This window comes from Podospora pseudopauciseta, chromosome 1 (assembly GCF_035222475.1).
Source record: "Podospora pseudopauciseta strain CBS 411.78 chromosome 1, whole genome shotgun sequence".
In the NCBI taxonomy this organism is placed as follows: domain Eukaryota; kingdom Fungi; phylum Ascomycota; class Sordariomycetes; order Sordariales; family Podosporaceae; genus Podospora; species Podospora pseudopauciseta.
In genome coordinates this window covers 1297719-1313945 of record NC_085892.1, presented here as the reverse complement: position 1 = coordinate 1313945, position 16227 = coordinate 1297719, and the positions used below count along the sequence as shown (strand labels likewise).

General features: G+C 52.5%; 4 protein-coding genes across 4 annotated transcripts; 3 read left to right on the top strand and 1 right to left on the bottom strand.

Moving 5' to 3' along the window:
• Window positions 1-3621: 3621 nt before the first annotated feature.
• Window positions 3622-5954, bottom strand: QC763_103390 (uncharacterized protein). The gene is made up of 3 exons (XM_062906898.1): window positions 5633-5954; window positions 4083-5566; window positions 3622-4007 (listed from the first exon to the last, which is right to left on the bottom strand). Exons 2-3 carry the CDS (start codon window positions 4883-4885, stop codon window positions 3680-3682), a joined length of 1131 nt encoding a protein of 376 aa, XP_062769793.1. The 5' UTR covers window positions 4886-5566; window positions 5633-5954; the 3' UTR covers window positions 3622-3679.
• Window positions 5955-6001: 47 nt separating this feature from the next.
• On the top strand, window positions 6002-6754 carry QC763_103385 (uncharacterized protein; the record flags this gene model as incomplete). The annotated part of the gene is made up of 2 exons (XM_062906897.1): window positions 6002-6679; window positions 6736-6754. Exons 1-2 carry the CDS (start codon window positions 6279-6281, stop codon window positions 6752-6754), a joined length of 420 nt encoding a protein of 139 aa, XP_062769792.1. The 5' UTR covers window positions 6002-6278.
• A 1145-nt stretch (window positions 6755-7899) lies between these two features.
• QC763_103380 (uncharacterized protein) lies at window positions 7900-9697 on the top strand (the record flags this gene model as incomplete). The annotated part of the gene is made up of 2 exons (XM_062906896.1): window positions 7900-9348; window positions 9405-9697. The coding sequence occupies 2 exons, from the start codon at window positions 7900-7902 to the stop codon at window positions 9450-9452; spliced, it is 1497 nt and encodes a 498-aa protein (XP_062769791.1). The 3' UTR covers window positions 9453-9697.
• A 2814-nt stretch (window positions 9698-12511) lies between these two features.
• QC763_103370 (uncharacterized protein) lies at window positions 12512-16000 on the top strand. Its single transcript, XM_062906895.1, has 3 exons — window positions 12512-13332; window positions 13625-15568; window positions 15654-16000. Exons 1-3 carry the CDS (start codon window positions 13091-13093, stop codon window positions 15709-15711), a joined length of 2244 nt encoding a protein of 747 aa, XP_062769790.1. The 5' UTR covers window positions 12512-13090; the 3' UTR covers window positions 15712-16000.
• The last annotated feature ends 227 nt before the right edge of the window (window positions 16001-16227 follow it).

Genomic DNA, 16227 nt, shown 5'->3' with positions numbered 1-16227 from the left:
CATCCATGCTGCAAGGGAAACCAGCTGCAGCACAGCTTGTGCGCACAGCACCCGTCAACTCAATTTTCTCTCTCCCCCATATGTCTCATCCGATTCCTGGTGCTGGGGACGCCTGCGTCACGGCTGCCTGTGTTCTCTGGCCGTCAACAGGCGGTCGGTCTGCACTCTGCACTTCCAGGTTGCCAGCTCGACAGGCCCGGATAGTATGGCGTTTTGACCCATCACATTTCCCTGTGAGCTCTGAGGTGGCTTATCGCTCTGTGGAGAGTTCCCCGGATTACTCTCGGGCGTGGCTCGATATATCAAACATCCGCTGCTCGGAGCTTATCGGATGAGGGAAAACTCATATTGCCACCGCTCGGAAAGAAAGGCCAACTCAGCAAGCAGTATCACAAGCAAGAGAGGCGCGGACGACCTCCATCTCACCCGGATGTCAATATCCCTCCCCCTGTCGAGCCTCCATGAGCGATATACATCAAACTCCATGCCGGTTCTAAAAGAGTGTACACAACTTCCCGGGATTCAGAGTAACGTCGGTCAACGCACGATGGTGCCGCTGAACTTGGCACACACTCTGGTCGAGGCGGGGTCCCTCTCAGCCTCTCCCCTCCGGCATCTCCCAATCATGCCACAAAAGCACCTTATCGGCCTACCCATTCTCTCCTTTACCCCCACGGGTCTCACCACACACATCTGTAAACCGCTACCCGTTAGTATACGGAACTAGGCAGACAGCCAGTGGTTGTTGTGTGTTCTGAGACGTAATGAAATGGCATTGGAGTTTTGGGGACGGCCACTCGTTCTACCTTTAGTCGTCAACCAGTTGAGCCAGCAAATAGCTCTGGATGCCACCATGACACCTGAACCGGATAGCTTTCCGTTTGGCTGGGGTCCTAGGCCGACAACATTTGGCATACGCCCAGAGGCAGGTCCCGATCTGCCCGGGAGACTGACGTCCACTCCATAGCCCGCGTGGGGTACCCTCCCCCGGCTTTCTCACCACCATCTCCGTGCCAAACGTGCCAAAGGGACCGCTGGCTGTGTCCCGTAAGCCGTAGAAACCGAGAAGGTGGGAAAACTTGGCTATCTAATTGGACTCCATGTTCTTGTTGTCTCTCCCCACGGAATAATATTCCTTCGCCAATCAGTTGCGGCAGAGGCTTCGCCAATTGGTAGATACCCCAAAAAGCATTATTAGGGCGCAACATGTTGACCGCCATCTCATACTTGCTCATTCTTGACCAAGATTGTGGCTCGGCCAGCCCAAGTCAGTAAAGCCGGATGCCCCTCCACCACACCAGCTTGTGTCTTTCTGGATCGGTCGATCAAGATGTCATCGAGGGTCCTCGGCCCCATTACGGCATCGAAGAGTGAGGTCGATGCTCTCCGGAGCTTTCCGGCCAGACCGGTCTTTTTCTCGGCGGAGGTTGACATATGAAAGGCAGACATATGCTTATGATGCCGAGACGGCCATGACATACAGCGGGTGTATACGCATCATCTAGATTGTGCCGACAAGGATTACATACATTCGCCGTGCCTCGCACACTTTGTTCATTGTCCAATCGTTCTAGAAGCCACATGGGTGCTCACAGGCATTGAGCGCTCGGCTATCCCTCGTATCAGACTATGGCCCGTCCGGCGTCTGCACCTCTTCATATTCGGGTCTTATACCTCCACCGGCCCCTCAATTAACAGCCCATTCACACCCAGTTGCGACTGTTCCCTCCGAGGATTTGCTCGATATTCACGCCAGAGCAAATCCATTTCCCATTCGTGCGCCACCGACCTGTTTTATTCGTATGAATCACCAACGGCCCAGAGTGCTTGCATCCGCGGCCGAGGCGGTGGTGGTATCCTACTCGGTTTCCCACCAGAGCACGAGCGGTTCAATGTCCGTATCATTATCGATTGGTTATCGATGGCCCGGTTCAAATGCCTATCTTCCGGTTCCAATCTACGACCAAGCCATTTCTAGGTAGTGCTCGCCATGACGACCATCCAATCCATATAGCTTTGGTGTCTGTATTCCCCCCAGACGTCCCAAAACGATTCGAGATCTGCTGCATTAGCCTAGCGTGCTTGCTGCAGCTTCATCTTGGCGGCCATGGCAGCATTTGAGCAAGTAGCTTTCCGTCCCAATGCACATGCCGAGATCTCCCTAGCTATCCATCCAGCATTTCACACCAAGAGAAGCTCTATCTGGCTTTCTATGACTCAATTTCCGGCGCCTCACCGCCTCTCATCCAGTTGGTCTTTTGCGAATTCAGCCGTCATCTTGTCTCATTTCGAACCCTCTTTTCTTTTTTTGGAAACTTGACAACCGTCTCTAGGCAAAGGAAGGCAAAAGCCGTGCCGATATCGCCATTTGTTTATCATATCTCACGATGAGGGGCCGACTGCTTACATTACACCAGACTGCTTGATATCAAGGAGCAGAGAAGCGCTGGCGTGTCTCCGCAAAAATGACTGATCATAGAAGCAAGTGTGTTTGCTCAAATCAAGCATCCATAGTGGTTGGCAGGAAGGCTGCAACCAAGTCGTGATACGAAGAATGGTGATTGATACTGGGCAAGGCAACACGCAAACGCACACGCACCTCGTCGGCAACCCTCGGCCTTGCGTTATGAGCCAGTAGTTTGCCGGCCGTGGGATGGAAAACAAATACTACCACCCCACCCCTTTCCCCTTCTTCACATTACTCACAAAAAGAGGGTGTCGAGCCCATCTATCTTTCCTGCCCTGGCTATCGGTTTCTATCTGCTTCAGCGTCGTAGCGAGGCCTGAGTGTGGGATGGGCCACATATGCACTAGGCCACATCGGACAACATGGCAATCTGGAGAATATCGCACTTTTGGATGCATGCAGCCGGATCGCGTCCGCTCATTCACCTACCACTCTGTCTGCCTGGGTGTGTGCGTGTGTGTGTGTCCCTGATGTGGCCGTCCCGGGAAAGATTGGGATGAGGCTTGCAGATTCTGGCCTTGCCGTCCGCCAGTTAAGCTCCTCATGGCCTGCCGTTTCCTGCCGCCTCAATATCTCGAGTGGGATTGTGTCATATCACGCTTGCATGTGTGATAGGTTGTTCAACTTTGGAATACGAACGAGGCCATCAATCAACTTTAACCCTTTCTGTGTGCTTCACGAAAGACGAGAGGACCCTTTGCGTTGAGCTCCTGCCCGGATGTCAGAGGGAGTTTATGGTTGCAGATTGCTCGATTTTGTCATGATGCGCAATAGACATACCTCTTCTGTTGAGCGCCCCTACCAATAGGCCCGGTCTTCCTTGGAAACATGATGCTTATCTATGATGGGTGTGGAAGCGGCATAACATCAGCAAATAGGGGTCAAAAAGGGGCAAGACCTTCATACCCTAACCCTTAGCCTGTCGCCTGGAAGCCCCTTTTCCTTGATCCAACGCTGTCCCTGCGGGGATTTATCAAGTGAAGCACACGCATGGTAAGTCGACGGTCAATACACGTTTATACTGACGTGTATCAATAGTTCTGTTGTCCAACCAACTTGTCACCAGGACCATCAATAAAACTTCAACACAACTTTCAATTCACCAAAGCAGCGAAATATAACCAAAAAAAAAAAAAAAAAAAAAAAAAAAAAAACTGCGAGAAAATCACCCACATAAATCACCGCATTTCATCCCCCCTATCAAACCCCCAATCACCACGCCAATTCCTTCTCACTCGCCAACCCCCACTTCACAAGTTCCTTCAACCCAGCCCCCATGGCCTCCAAATCCCTCCTCGTCAACCGCCTGCACCCCCCACCGCACCGACAAACAAACCCATACATGGCATACAAGCAAGCCGAAGACCCAGCCCCATAGTCAATAAACAGCTCCGTCCCTGCCTCGATGTCCCTCCTCGCCGTCATAACCATCACCTTTCTGTGATGATCATACTTATAATTCACATTCGCCGCACCCCGACAAGCATGGTTGAACCTCGAGGCAATCCCAAAGAAGCCTATCCCACCTCCCAGATCAAAGCTACACAGACACACATCATGTTAGCCACCAACTCGCCCTCAACTAGGTAACTTAAGATCCAGTATATAAACTCACCAATTCCGATCCTTCACCCTGATCACCCACCCCACCTCACCTCCCCCATCCAAGCTCCTATAAATCCCCTTCCCCTCCTGCCGCATCGCCAACACATCATCCTCCACCCTCCCATGCGTGGTCAACAGCAGCGGCCTCTCCAACAAGATAACCCTACCCATCTCAATATCCACCGTAGCAAACGCCCCCAACCCCCCAAGCCCCGACTTGCGTATCTTAAAATATTTCTTGAATCGAAAATCCCTGTTTGCGTTCCCCGGACCGGGCCACCACTCCTCCGAGTGGGGAGGAGGGTGGAAAACCCTGTCAGAGGGGTCATCGGAAGGCAACAAGCTGTCTGGCTCGTCGAGGAGGAAGCGCTTCCCGAACGGGGTGGCGTATTCTTGGCTTGCGAGGAACTGCTCGGCGTGGGAGAAGTAGTGATAGATGGGGATGTTGTTTAGCGTGCCGATTTTCACAGTCCGCGGTTCAGATTTGGAGACCGGGACCGGGTGCGGGAGGATGTGGTAGTTGTTTTGCCCAGGTTTTGTCTCGCTGGTGGTGGGTTCGTCGGTGGTTGGATGACTGGGACAGGCAAGGGTTGTTGTGGTGGTGAGGTTTTGGTCAGAGCTGACCGAGTCGTTGCCCCCCGGGTCGGAGAACAGCTTCTGAGCTGATCGGTCGGAATCGTTGCCTGACTGGATGGTCAGGGCATCTTTGTACTCTGAGGGGGTTAGTTGGGAAAGGATGGATTGCATCTCGGCCATGGCTTTCGCCAAAGCGTCGGCGGTGAGAACGGTGGTCTTGATCTTGATGGGCTCCATTATAGCGAGAAGAAAAATAACAACGGAGGGATGAGAGGTGAGAAAAGACGTCAAGATCGGTGTATTGATACCGTTTGTAGATTAGAAATGTGTTGAGTGATACTTTATAACATGCAAACTGCTAACAGAGAACCAGATTATGAATAGGTGAAAAGGGTTTTATGTGAAGATGCGATGCTGTAAAATGATGACTGAGATGATGGTACTATGGTGACGGCTGCAACAACAGTGATCGTCTGACTGATGATCAGTGGAGTTAGTAGAGATGTTTGATGTGGAAAGGGCGCCGTCTTTGGTGCGTGAGAGACTATCTGTGAGCCAGTCTGTGTGCTTATGGATGATGAAAAGATGTCAGATGATTGTGTCTCGAGGGAGGAACGGTAATGCTCAGAATTGAGACTGATGAAAGTCGTGGACTGGATTTTGGGGTAGGCGGTGTGCCGTGATCGAGAAATTGCGTTCGACAAACGTGTTGGCGCTGAATATATGGTATGATGATTCCTCGACTTAATGAAGCTCGTACTCTGAAGCACTTGGAGACACAATATGGAGAATAAAGTAGAAGTGATGTGTGGATGGAAAAGCTGACGGACTGGAAGGTTTTGGAGAATGGAAGAAGCAAGTGTTGAAGGAGAGAGGTGAGGGAGTATTATAAGCTTGAAAAACCTCGGCACTGTTGGGCTGGCGGTGCTGGTAAGTAACCAACCAATTTCCCGAGTGAAGCCAGAACAAAGACTCTCTAAATACCAACTGCATAGGAAGTTGCGGTCACGGTGTGCGGTCCTGTCACAACTGGAAGCACCAAATTGGCCAGGCATCTTCATGATTAGATCAGTCTCCTCATTGTTGCAACCAGATCAAAATCTGTTTGGCGGCCTTGTCGTAGAAAGGGGCTGGTGGACGATGTCAACAGCCGAGACGACACATGGGAGGTTGGATCCAGTCTGGGGACAGTGGAAGTGACTCGATTTGTTACAAAGACATGCAAATTTCTGAGGAACTCAAATAGAGCGCTTGTGGGGAAGGCTAGGGGCTGATTAGATGATGGCATTATTGGTGGCTCTCAGGCAATGTGTTCACAGGAGGGAGCAGCTATTTCATACCATACCATACCACCTGGTCGATTTGCTTTATGAAGAGGATGATTGAAATCAGCCAAAGAAATGCCAGGCCGGCATGGAGTGGCTGCCAGGTGTGTAATTGAATAAAATATACCTACGTCATCTGAAGCCGATATCTCCTCTGGCAAGGAAGGAACGATGCTCAGAACCGCCCTTTTCACTGCCAGGCAGAAACTGGACAGGACAGCCCGCCGCCTAAGTAACGAGAGAAAGTTTCCCGAGTCGCCGACTGCAAAACTGACTGCCATCTCGAGTACAACAACTGCGTACCGATGGCGCCTCCTTCGCAAGATCACAACCTGAACACTTTTCAGCCACATCCAGGAAACAGTCTGGAAGTCAAGACAATGGAGAGAGACAGGAACATCCAGGAAGCGGCTCCTTCCGAAAACGTCCCCCCCTACGAGGCTGTTCCTGTTTATCAGAATTCCATTCCCTTGGAGTCTCGCTCTCCTCACCCTTTCTATCATGTCGACCTTGAGAGCAACAACCACCCAGTCGAGACCAATAACAACCCGACCACCACCCGCCGCACCTTGACTGTCCGTGTTTTTGCCCCGCGCACAGAGACCGTTGAGGAAGAAGAAGAGAGAAAAATGCGAGCTATGGGTCTCATGCTTGCATTCCTCACGATTTTGGGAATAACTCTGGCGGTGGCCACCATAGTTGGCATGTAAGTCTTCAATTACCATCGGTTCTTTCCGGTGCACGATATTTAACAGTTTCTAGCTACATAATCCAGGGCTGATCAAACCCATATCACATAAGCGGCGTTACGGCATGAAAGCTCACTGGCGCGTGTGCCGACAAGGAGTACACTGACACACAACAACATCTCACGTTCAGACCATCTTTGGCATTGGGAAGATGTGGATGGCAATCGAACAATGTATATTACACAATGGAAGGCATGTGTGGGAGCTGACTAAGGATATAACAGAAAATGATGGGGCTGCTGGCCGCGTGTTCAGAGTGTTGATGTTCCCTCGGTGTGGTTGTGAAACTTGTCACGCAAGGACCGCCTATACGAGCTCCCAAACTCCCGTGATACGACCATCGGTTGACGTCCCGACTTTCCAAATATGCAGGAACAAATGTGATTTCCCGTGGTTACATGTTCTTGCCACAGGTCCCGGCTTGCCATACCTGCCATGTGAGTACGTTGTGGTACGGTGACACAGAAAGAATGGACTGGACTGACAAAAACACACAGGTGATCTCCGGCCATGCGTTGTCTCGGATTGAGATTCACGTCAGCACGATGCCTTAGACAGTGTCATACTGCCTCCGCATTTCGAAAATCTCCCCCCTACACCACAGAAACCCATGTCTCGTCATACTTCTTTAGCATTATTTCCACGATCCCTAGATATTTGTCATGACAGGTGACTCGGAAATGATGCGTCAGGAACTAACATGTTGGTTATACAGGGACCATTTGGGTGATGTGTCAAGGACACGGTGCACATGAACTCCTCGACATCGGATGCTGGGAGCCGCCTGTCCAGTCTTCGTGAACCTCAAAGAGTACGATTTGTTTTGGATACTAACTTTCTTCCAGGCCTCAAGATGTTCCCACGTGCAACAACTTCTCATCGGAAGAGTGAAAACAACGCACTTTGGCCACATTACGCGGATAGTTTGGCTCAAAAAAGAGAGCTGAAGGTCTTTCATCATGCAGACAATACTTGGAGTGGCTGGATAGGTAGGCAGATATATTATTTGCGGAAGGCTGACCAAAGTCGTAACCTTTGACGTCAGGCCAAAGTACTTAGTTGAAACACTCACTTTGAACTTTTTACAAGAAGGTCCCATGTCTTGATCAACCCAAGTAGGACCTCTCGGGCTGCTTGTAAAAACCGACGCCTTGCTGCTCTTCTTAAAGCCTTCAAAATGCATCTATTACTTCTTATAGTTTACATCATTGCAAGCAGGGACATCGGCACCCTGGCTGCTCCAGCACCCATTCTCAACGGGGCCTCATCTCAAGATGTCAACGAGAAGAATGGCGAGAACAACATCTTCCCCCGAAAGATTTACCACCGAGCAGATGATCCGCAGAACCAGACGAGCGTGCTCATAAGCCCTCCTCTAGGTACAGGTCCACTCAACTCGACAATCGCCAATGCCACATCGGTGGTATCTCTCAATATCACACTATCCGCGGTGACTGCCTTGACGACCACTCCAGTTACTCTTACCTTGGCCAGTCCTTCCTCAGGCCCTTCACAAGGTCCCATCATCGTTACTTCGGAGTCTCCCCTGGCCTCACAAGGTCCACCAGTGATCACATCGGTATCCCCTTCAGCCACGGTGATAGCCACATCAACAACAGTACGAGTCGGCACCCCTATTGCTCTCTCGCCTGCCGCCTCTGTCTCAGGCTCTACACCCTCCCCCATAATCCTCACCTTATCTCCACCTCCCCCAACACCCATACTCGTCACAATCACGCCGATCCCAGTAAACACAGTGACGGTCATCCTCTCTCCCATCTCAAACCCTAGCCCCGATCCAACTCTAGCCATTCCACCGCCTGGAAGTACCATCACCGTCACAGCCCCTGTTGCGCTCTCGCCTACAGCAGCCGGCAGCACGATCACCGTCACTCTCCCTACTGTCATTGCCTCACCTTCCGGCGCGCCAGCTAGTACGATAACCATTAGTCTTCCCACTGTTAGCGCCTCAGCCCCGGCACCACCACCAGTCAGCACGATAACCGTCACCGTCCCTTTCCCCGCACCGCCCATCTCATTCATCTCCACGAAAACCATCACTGTCACCGGTTCACCCCCTTCTCCCGCACCCGGAGACACAACAATCATTGTCACCGGTCCCACCCCTTCTCCCACAGTCGGAGACACAACAATCACTATCTCCGCCATCCCCATCAGCATACCCACCACCCCCTCGCCCCTACCTCCTCCTCCTCCAACCCCGGTCATTCCACCAGCAGCAGGAGAGGAAGGAGGCCGTACTGTCACTCTTGTTGAGACGGTGCCCGTGACATCATTCTCCAATGGAATGCCTGTCAGCACAATCTGGCAGGAGTCGACGTCCTTGGTGGTGATTCCCCAGGTAGCCCCAGACACAGCTGTTCCCGCGCCTCCTCCTCCATCCCCGGTTGCCAGCGATGTTAACACGGCGATGACCACGCCAGCGCCGGTTGTCCCAGGAGGGGTGCTTACAGTGACTGTTACCGCCCCCCCGCCGCCGTCAGTTGTCCCAGGAGGGGTGCTCACAGTGACCGTTACCGCCCCCCCGCCACCTTCGGTCGTCCCAGGAGGAGTGGTGGCAGATGCTTGGACTACTGTCGTTTTTAGTGCGGATAATACCGAAGGGGTGAGTATAATTTGGCTTTCTTTACACAGTAACCGGAAAGCTGACCGAGAAAACAGGTCCCCATCCTGACGACCGTGGCACTGGCAGCAGCTTCTCCACCTTAGGACCGCATGCCAGAGAAGAGAGAGAAAACACACAAAAACATATCACCAAACGAAAATAGGGTCAAAGGGAGAAAGGGGAGATGGACAAAGAGTGGGTTAGGGTTAGGGTCAGGGTCAGAATCGGAGGGGTCATCTGAACAGAATGTTTACTTTCTTTTCGTCCGGCAACACAAAGGATTCCTTTTGTTGAGCTAGTCACTACGCAATAGCAACTGTCAACTCTGATGCCTGGAAATGCACCGCTTGTATCACCGTTGCATCTCCATCGCCCAAAAAGGTCTCAAGAGTCTCGACAAGGGAGCCTCCCAAATGAACTGAAGCAAAGGGTTTTCATTTGTTCTGGAATAATTCGAACCCGAAAGCAATTGTGACAAAAAGATGTAGCCATAAAGGGAATCAGGAAATGCACACCAGCCCGGAGCCGGAGATCAAACGGCGGAAAAGATCACAGGATGCCATCAAGATGCGCAGGACGAGACCAAGATCCCGAGTGTATCAACTCTCAAAATCAGCCCGTCTCTTGCTTATCAACTGCAGAAAAAAAACCTATAAAAAAAAACCTAGGAATCACGGTCAAATTGGAAGAATTGCTGACGATGCCTCCCAAGATACCGATGCGGCAAGAGCTCTCCGTCCAGCCAAGCCCCCGCGGGGAAGCGAAACCGAAGCCGAAGCCCCACCGTCCTCCGGACCAACACGGGTTTTCCGGCCCCGTAAGCATGGAACATCAGATGTGAAAGCAAGGCACAGCCCATTACCGACATCACTTCAAGCCTGGTATATCCTGTCGATCTGCCCTCCGCTCAACGACACACTACAACCTACCGGTTCTAAATTCCGACGACGACCGGATGTTGACGAGTGAGGTTGCTGCGCCACGAGGGGGTTGAGGTGACCCCGCGTTGTGACGTTGTTGAAGAAAAGCCGAGCCTACCTTAGGTAGCCTTAAATATATGGGGCAGGGGGTGGTGATTGGAGGAGATATCTGGCGAGAAGCCTGGTAGGTAACTGTGATTTGGATGGTGTGCCCCGCGGCTGCGTTGATGAGGCTTTTGCGTCTATCCCAATCAGAGGATGTACCTTGAGAGAATGATTTCGCTCGGGACGGGAGGTTTCACTCCACGGCGGATGTTGTTGTCGGAGGTTCGGGAAAGGGTTTACTGGAGGCAGGCCATGGAGCGAAACTTGCTGGCCGTCATGTCATTGCAGCAAGGCATCTTGTACGGCTTTCTCAAGCGCAGCCGCCGTGCAGCCGCAATATCGAGACTTGATTTAGGGTGGAAAAGATCGGAGCTACTGACACTAGTCCCCGGTCCTCCCGCTACACAGCCCCGAGCAGTGAATTTTGAACCGGCGCCGGTAAACCACACAAAAAGCTGCCGTGGACATGCCGAGAGACGGGCCGCATTCGTCGCGGCCATGGCAGTGAGAGTGGTGAGCGCATGGGTATGGCAGGCCTCCCTCTCCACCGTCCCCTTTCCATTTCAGTAACAACAGGCAGAACATCACATTTATCCCAGATCTCTCAACTCACTCATGTAACAAACCGAGGTCCACCGACGCTGAGTGGTACAAGGTCGCAGACGCAAGTCCGTTCTCTTACAAATCAGGGGACGTTCGATCTCAACAACATCAACAGTAGATATGCACCCTCTCACGCTAGAGGACCCGACAGACTGGTTCAGCGCTTGCAAACTGCATGTTGTTCGTCGATAGCTGGCTCTGCCACCTCGTCCCTTTTCAGAAGTTTGAATTTTACTCGTCGATGCCACTTCCAAGGCCCCCTGCCGCCGGTCCCATCCATGATCAAAGCATACAAGGAGAGACATTTTGGATCGCCAAGACCAAGGATGGTTCCCAAGGTTGGAGTAGCAGTCGGTCAGCGCTGCATGATGCTGTCCCCAACTCCCACGCCGCACAGCTGAGGAGAAATGACACGACACCTCGGTCCTCCGTTTGAAACGGCGTCAGAGCCTCAACAGCCAGCCCTACGAGTATGCCCCTAAGAAAGTCGTGGTACCAACTGCATGATCAAGTATGCAGCCATCACGGTGTCATCCGATTAAGCTCGGCACCGGCAAATATCAGTCGCAACCGTTGATTTTGCCAAAGAGCTACGCCGCCCTCTCGCCGCGAATTCTACCCCATCATGTCGCCCACCGGCCCGTATCATTTCATCTTTGTCTTGGTGATTTATGGCAGAACTAAATCGAGTCGACGACTCTGGGGCGAGCGCATCCTCTTTCGCTGACAGGGGAGGTCAAGATGGATAGCATCACAGGGGCTCGGCAACGGGGACATGACGCTGTGCCACGCCACATATGGGAAGGAAGAAAACCGCCCGTACGGCAAGCGCGATGCACGCACCGCACGTTTTGTTGACAGATTTGACCGCCCATTTTTGTCGGAGAGTTCGTTGCTATGCTTTCCATCACTGACGGGGGAAATTTGAAATAACGGCAGGCACTGCTCCCAGCAGACACAAAGGGCATATAATCTTGAACACGCAAATCTTGAAAGCATGAGACCCAGAAAAGGACAGGTTTTCAAACTGAGGGGGATGTGTTCTTCCTGGAAACCTTCGTTTTCTGGGACCCACCACACGTTGAATTAGCGTTCCCGACAGTTCGGGCCCTAAATCTACGCCAATCACAATTCGCGGCCCGTCCCGAGCGTCTGGGTACACTGTGTCAGTGGATCAAATATATGCAAGCTGGTTGGCTGCAGCTTGGTTGCCAAGATGCTGTTGGTCGTGCGCTTATTTCTGGATGGAAGGCTTCGCTCCCTCATAGGCCACATTCCCGGGCATAATCTGCACCGGACTGCCATCTGGGGGTTGTGGTTGAGCGGCTTGGGCGCGGGTCCTTCGCCTTTTGGTGGTTACCTACGCCGTACCCCTCGCGATCGGCCGGGTTGAGATTCTGACGCTGTACCACCTCCTTCCTCGCTCGACTTTCCCCCTCCACACTCCAACCCGTGGAAGCTTTGCCGGATGTGGCCCTTTTTCTTTCCTCGTCCGTGCATGAATCAAAATATGGGCAGGTTGACGGGCGGAAAGTGGATTTTGACCGTTCGTTGCCGTCATTAGGTGTGTGGGAGATGGCCTGAGATTAGGCTGGCTGATTTCCTCCTCAACCCTACACAGTGCGCAGACAACTCGACGCACTTCATCACCTTACCTTCGTTCCCACCCTCCCTCCTTCCCACATTTCGTGCGTAGCGGTGTGCACCTTCCTTGCTTGCAAACCGATAGTGAGAAGCGAGAGGAAGGAGGGGACCTTTTGAACGTGACATGGCAGCTGCGCTCTGTAGATGAATGCAAATCAACTCTGGCTGGTGTGGGAGACGGGTAAAAACCACACGCCAAAGCAAGCCAAGATGACAAGCTTCTCGTCCAGTTTGACATGCTTCGGTGCGTAAAAAGATCTGTTATGCATGGGGCTGTCACCTCCGTGACAGGACCCTAGTCAAGTCCGCTTGGCATAACCACCTCGCCCTGCCTTACTGTGTATGCCCCCCTACCTCTCTGGCTGCACTCTGCGTTGTTGCTGTCGAATCAATAGGTGGGCAGGAAGCAATAAAGTGGACGGGCTAGGAGGGCTAGTCGATACGTCCCTTGTCCAGGAAGGTACCGCCCGATGAAAGTCTCACTGGCGCCATTTGGCGGAAACGGGATAAACCCCACGAGTATCCTCCATCCTGAGCCGCACATTCCACCCTCTTCCTGTGGTTTGCCTGATTGCTTGCCCGTCACCTGCTTGCTCCCTCGTCTCTCACCTCCTCACGAGGACAGCGCTATTTCGAGATATCATTTCTGTTTCAGCTTCTCGTCGTGCATCTCACGCATAGCCCGCCGACCTGGATTCAAGCTACCACCACAGTGAGTTTCCTGCCCTCCGGAGAGTACCCCGGGTGAGCTGTTTGGGCCTGCGGGTCCAGAGTCATGCCTAGGCCACGCTCGATTTCGTCCTGCAAGTCTCACAGGGCCAGTGCCAATCAAAGCTCGGGTTCAAAAAGACCATGTCGCCGGACATTTCTGATCGCGCTTGTCCCTTCTAGAAAGGGCTGCGTGGGCTGATTTGTGTCCTCCATCGAGACATCCGTTTTTGTCCCTCTGTCTTGTTTGCCAAATGAAAACGCGACTGAGGAGCTCACAAAGGTATTAGTTGCAGATCACTACAGGACAAGGTGTGGTGTGTTGTTCGGGTGGATAAGGTACCTCGACTGCTACCTGACGCCTCAAATCGGCTTGATGAAAGTCTCTCCCCCGTTGCGACACAACCCGCTGCAGGTCAAAGTGTGCCCCAGCCCAGCCTACAGCACATCTGGTTCCCTCACCCCTCCATCCCTGTCTGCAGGGCCCGCCGTCGAGGTTCCTGGACTGTCGCGGTTCAAGCAGGGCCTGAAGAGAAAGGCCCCCTATTCAGTCTTCATCCACGAGTCCTGCTCCCGGTGCCGAAGCCTTCTCCCGCCGACCACTCGGTCAACGCCCCAGCTGCCGTCTGCATCAACACCACAGCTCCCGCAGCCAGCCGCTCAACATTCATAAGAGGAACCCGGTTCCCTTCCCATTCCTGGCTATCAGCTCTGGCCCACAACCCTTCTACCTTGACATTTCTACCTCGACACCTTTCAACCAAAACCATGCTTGAAGTAACGGGCTACCCGCAACAGCAGTATTTCGGAGGTCCTGCACACCGTGTATTCCCTCCTTTGCCTCCGGCAGTGCCGTTGTCATCCTCCACCCCTGAACTTCTCCGCGAAGTGGCCTTCAATGCGTCCAATTATTATTCCTCCTCGAACCCAGCCACAAAGCAGCAGGCAGAGACTCGCTCGGCATCTGTATCTTCTGTGTCGTCCTCGACATCTCTCTCAAGTCCCCCAAGCATGCAGCATGGAACCAGTTCCCGGACGATATCACCAGTGCCTAGCATGACAGATTCAGCAATCGGGAACGCTCTGGTAGCCGGCACTCACTACCAGCAGTCTCCTCAACCTCAGTCTTACACCCCGCAAGCACACACAACATTGTCGCTGCCGAGCCCATCCCAATATTTTCAGGCGCACATGGCTCCTCCTGCGACTCTCTACTCGTCACTTTCTCAGAGACAATACTCGCAGTCGCAACACTACGGTTACCAAGTCGGCTCGATTCCCTCCCATCCTTCGCCACTATCGATGCAGAGCTTTCCTGGACTGGGCTTCACCCACTTCGCCATCTCGTCTTACCACTCTCCATCGTCGGATCTTCACTCGTATCAAACGTCCCCATTGCTCCAATACCGGCCAGAAGTACGAGGCCCGTCCCCATTTCTCAAGGGACTGCAGAGCTTGCCTCCCCATATCATCAGCCGGATCCACAGGTCATTCACCTATCTAGAATGCTTCCAGGTGTCCAAAGTGTCCCGCTGGTTCAAGGAGAAATTCGACCCCGCCAACCTCCCAGTCGAAGACAAGATTGCTGGAGTTCGTTATGCGGAACAATACTATCGCCGTTACTTCCCCGGCCGCGCTTCCTCTTCCAATGCGAGTGGAAGCGGCAGGGAGTACGATGCCAAGCACCCTGGATCATTCGGGTGCTACCACTGCTTCCAAATCAAGGGTCCAGAGTGTTTTGAGCAATTCAAATGGAACAACCACCCAGAGGACGACGGAAACAACGAGACAGGCTCTTCCGCTAGTACGCTGGGGCCCGGTGCCGTCTCAGTTCGCTCGACGCCGCCGAAGTCTTCCGTGTCGGCCTACTCTTCGACAGGTAACCCGCATTACGACCCGAGCCTTACGAGAAGCAGCGTCACGGCGGCGGCAAACAATAGTCGCCGGGCGAGCAGAGCAGAAAGCACTGGAAGTCCAGCATCGTCTTCCACCGCGGCAGGTGGCAGCATGCCATCGACGGACTCTCCGCGAATCAAAGAGACTTGGGGAATCCGCCGGTTCTGCATTGACTGCGGTATCAGGAAGCAATACTATCGCCCTGGCGATCTGATTGAGCTTTGCAAGACCAAAGAGGCGGTTTGGGTGTGCCAATGCTGGAAAATTCACTGGCGGCCTGCCGAGATCAAATGCACTGACTGTGGGTCGTTCATTCCTCTTTCGACGCCAAGTAGGAGAAGAGGGTGATTGCTTTTAGTGTCTGTGGTATGTTTCCCTTTTATACCTGTCTCAAATCATCAGAATGCTGACATTTATATGTCCACACAGGCTTAACTCTCAAACGATTCATTGTTTTTCCTTGTCGATTCCGCCTTTTGCTCTTTAGAAGGATATACCTCGCTCGCATCTGGCTGCATGTTTTTCCAATGTCTGGGCTGGCAACTCTGCTTTTTGCGCATTTACTGTCACTCACATACTTTATATTAGGAGAAAGATGGGAGGCGGCAGCCTGTTTTTGCATTTGCGTATTTTTTTCCCCGTTGATAGCCACCTACACGGTTCTGTGTCAGATTTCCTACGCATTTTTACCACCTCGAACCATCTACCTCGTTACGGATGTATTGAGACGAACCAAACATCATGAAGCGTGGTTTATCACAGACTTTGTTCAGCCGCGGTGTAACGTGTAACAATCAAACATTTACGCCGCAGAGGCGCTTGTATGCTACAGTTTCCACTATTTGTTGGGTATTGTTCATCAAAGAAGAAGGTCGTAGTAGCCCAAGACATTTTGTTTCTGTTGGTTGTTGTCCTTGCAAGATTGTCAGCCGCAAGCGAGAGCCCTCGGCCTCGCGGTAAATCTTTTCAAATGAATCAAAGCGTGATGAACCAACAGCGCGCT

Coding starts and splice junctions, on each gene's coding strand:
- QC763_103370 (XM_062906895.1), top strand. CDS start 13,091: ATGAAAGTCTCACTGGCGCCATTTGGCGGAAACGGGATAAACCCCACG. Junction 13,333..13,624: donor GGATTCAAGCTACCACCACA/GTGAGTTTCCTG, acceptor TATTAGTTGCAG/ATCACTACAGGACAAGGTGT. Junction 15,569..15,653: donor ACGCCAAGTAGGAGAAGAGG/GTGATTGCTTTT, acceptor ATGTCCACACAG/GCTTAACTCTCAAACGATTC.
- QC763_103390 (XM_062906898.1), bottom strand. CDS start 4,885: ATGGAGCCCATCAAGATCAAGACCACCGTTCTCACCGCCGACGCTTTG. Junction 4,008..4,082: donor AGGGTGAAGGATCGGAATTG/GTGAGTTTATAT, acceptor GTGTCTGTGTAG/CTTTGATCTGGGAGGTGGGA.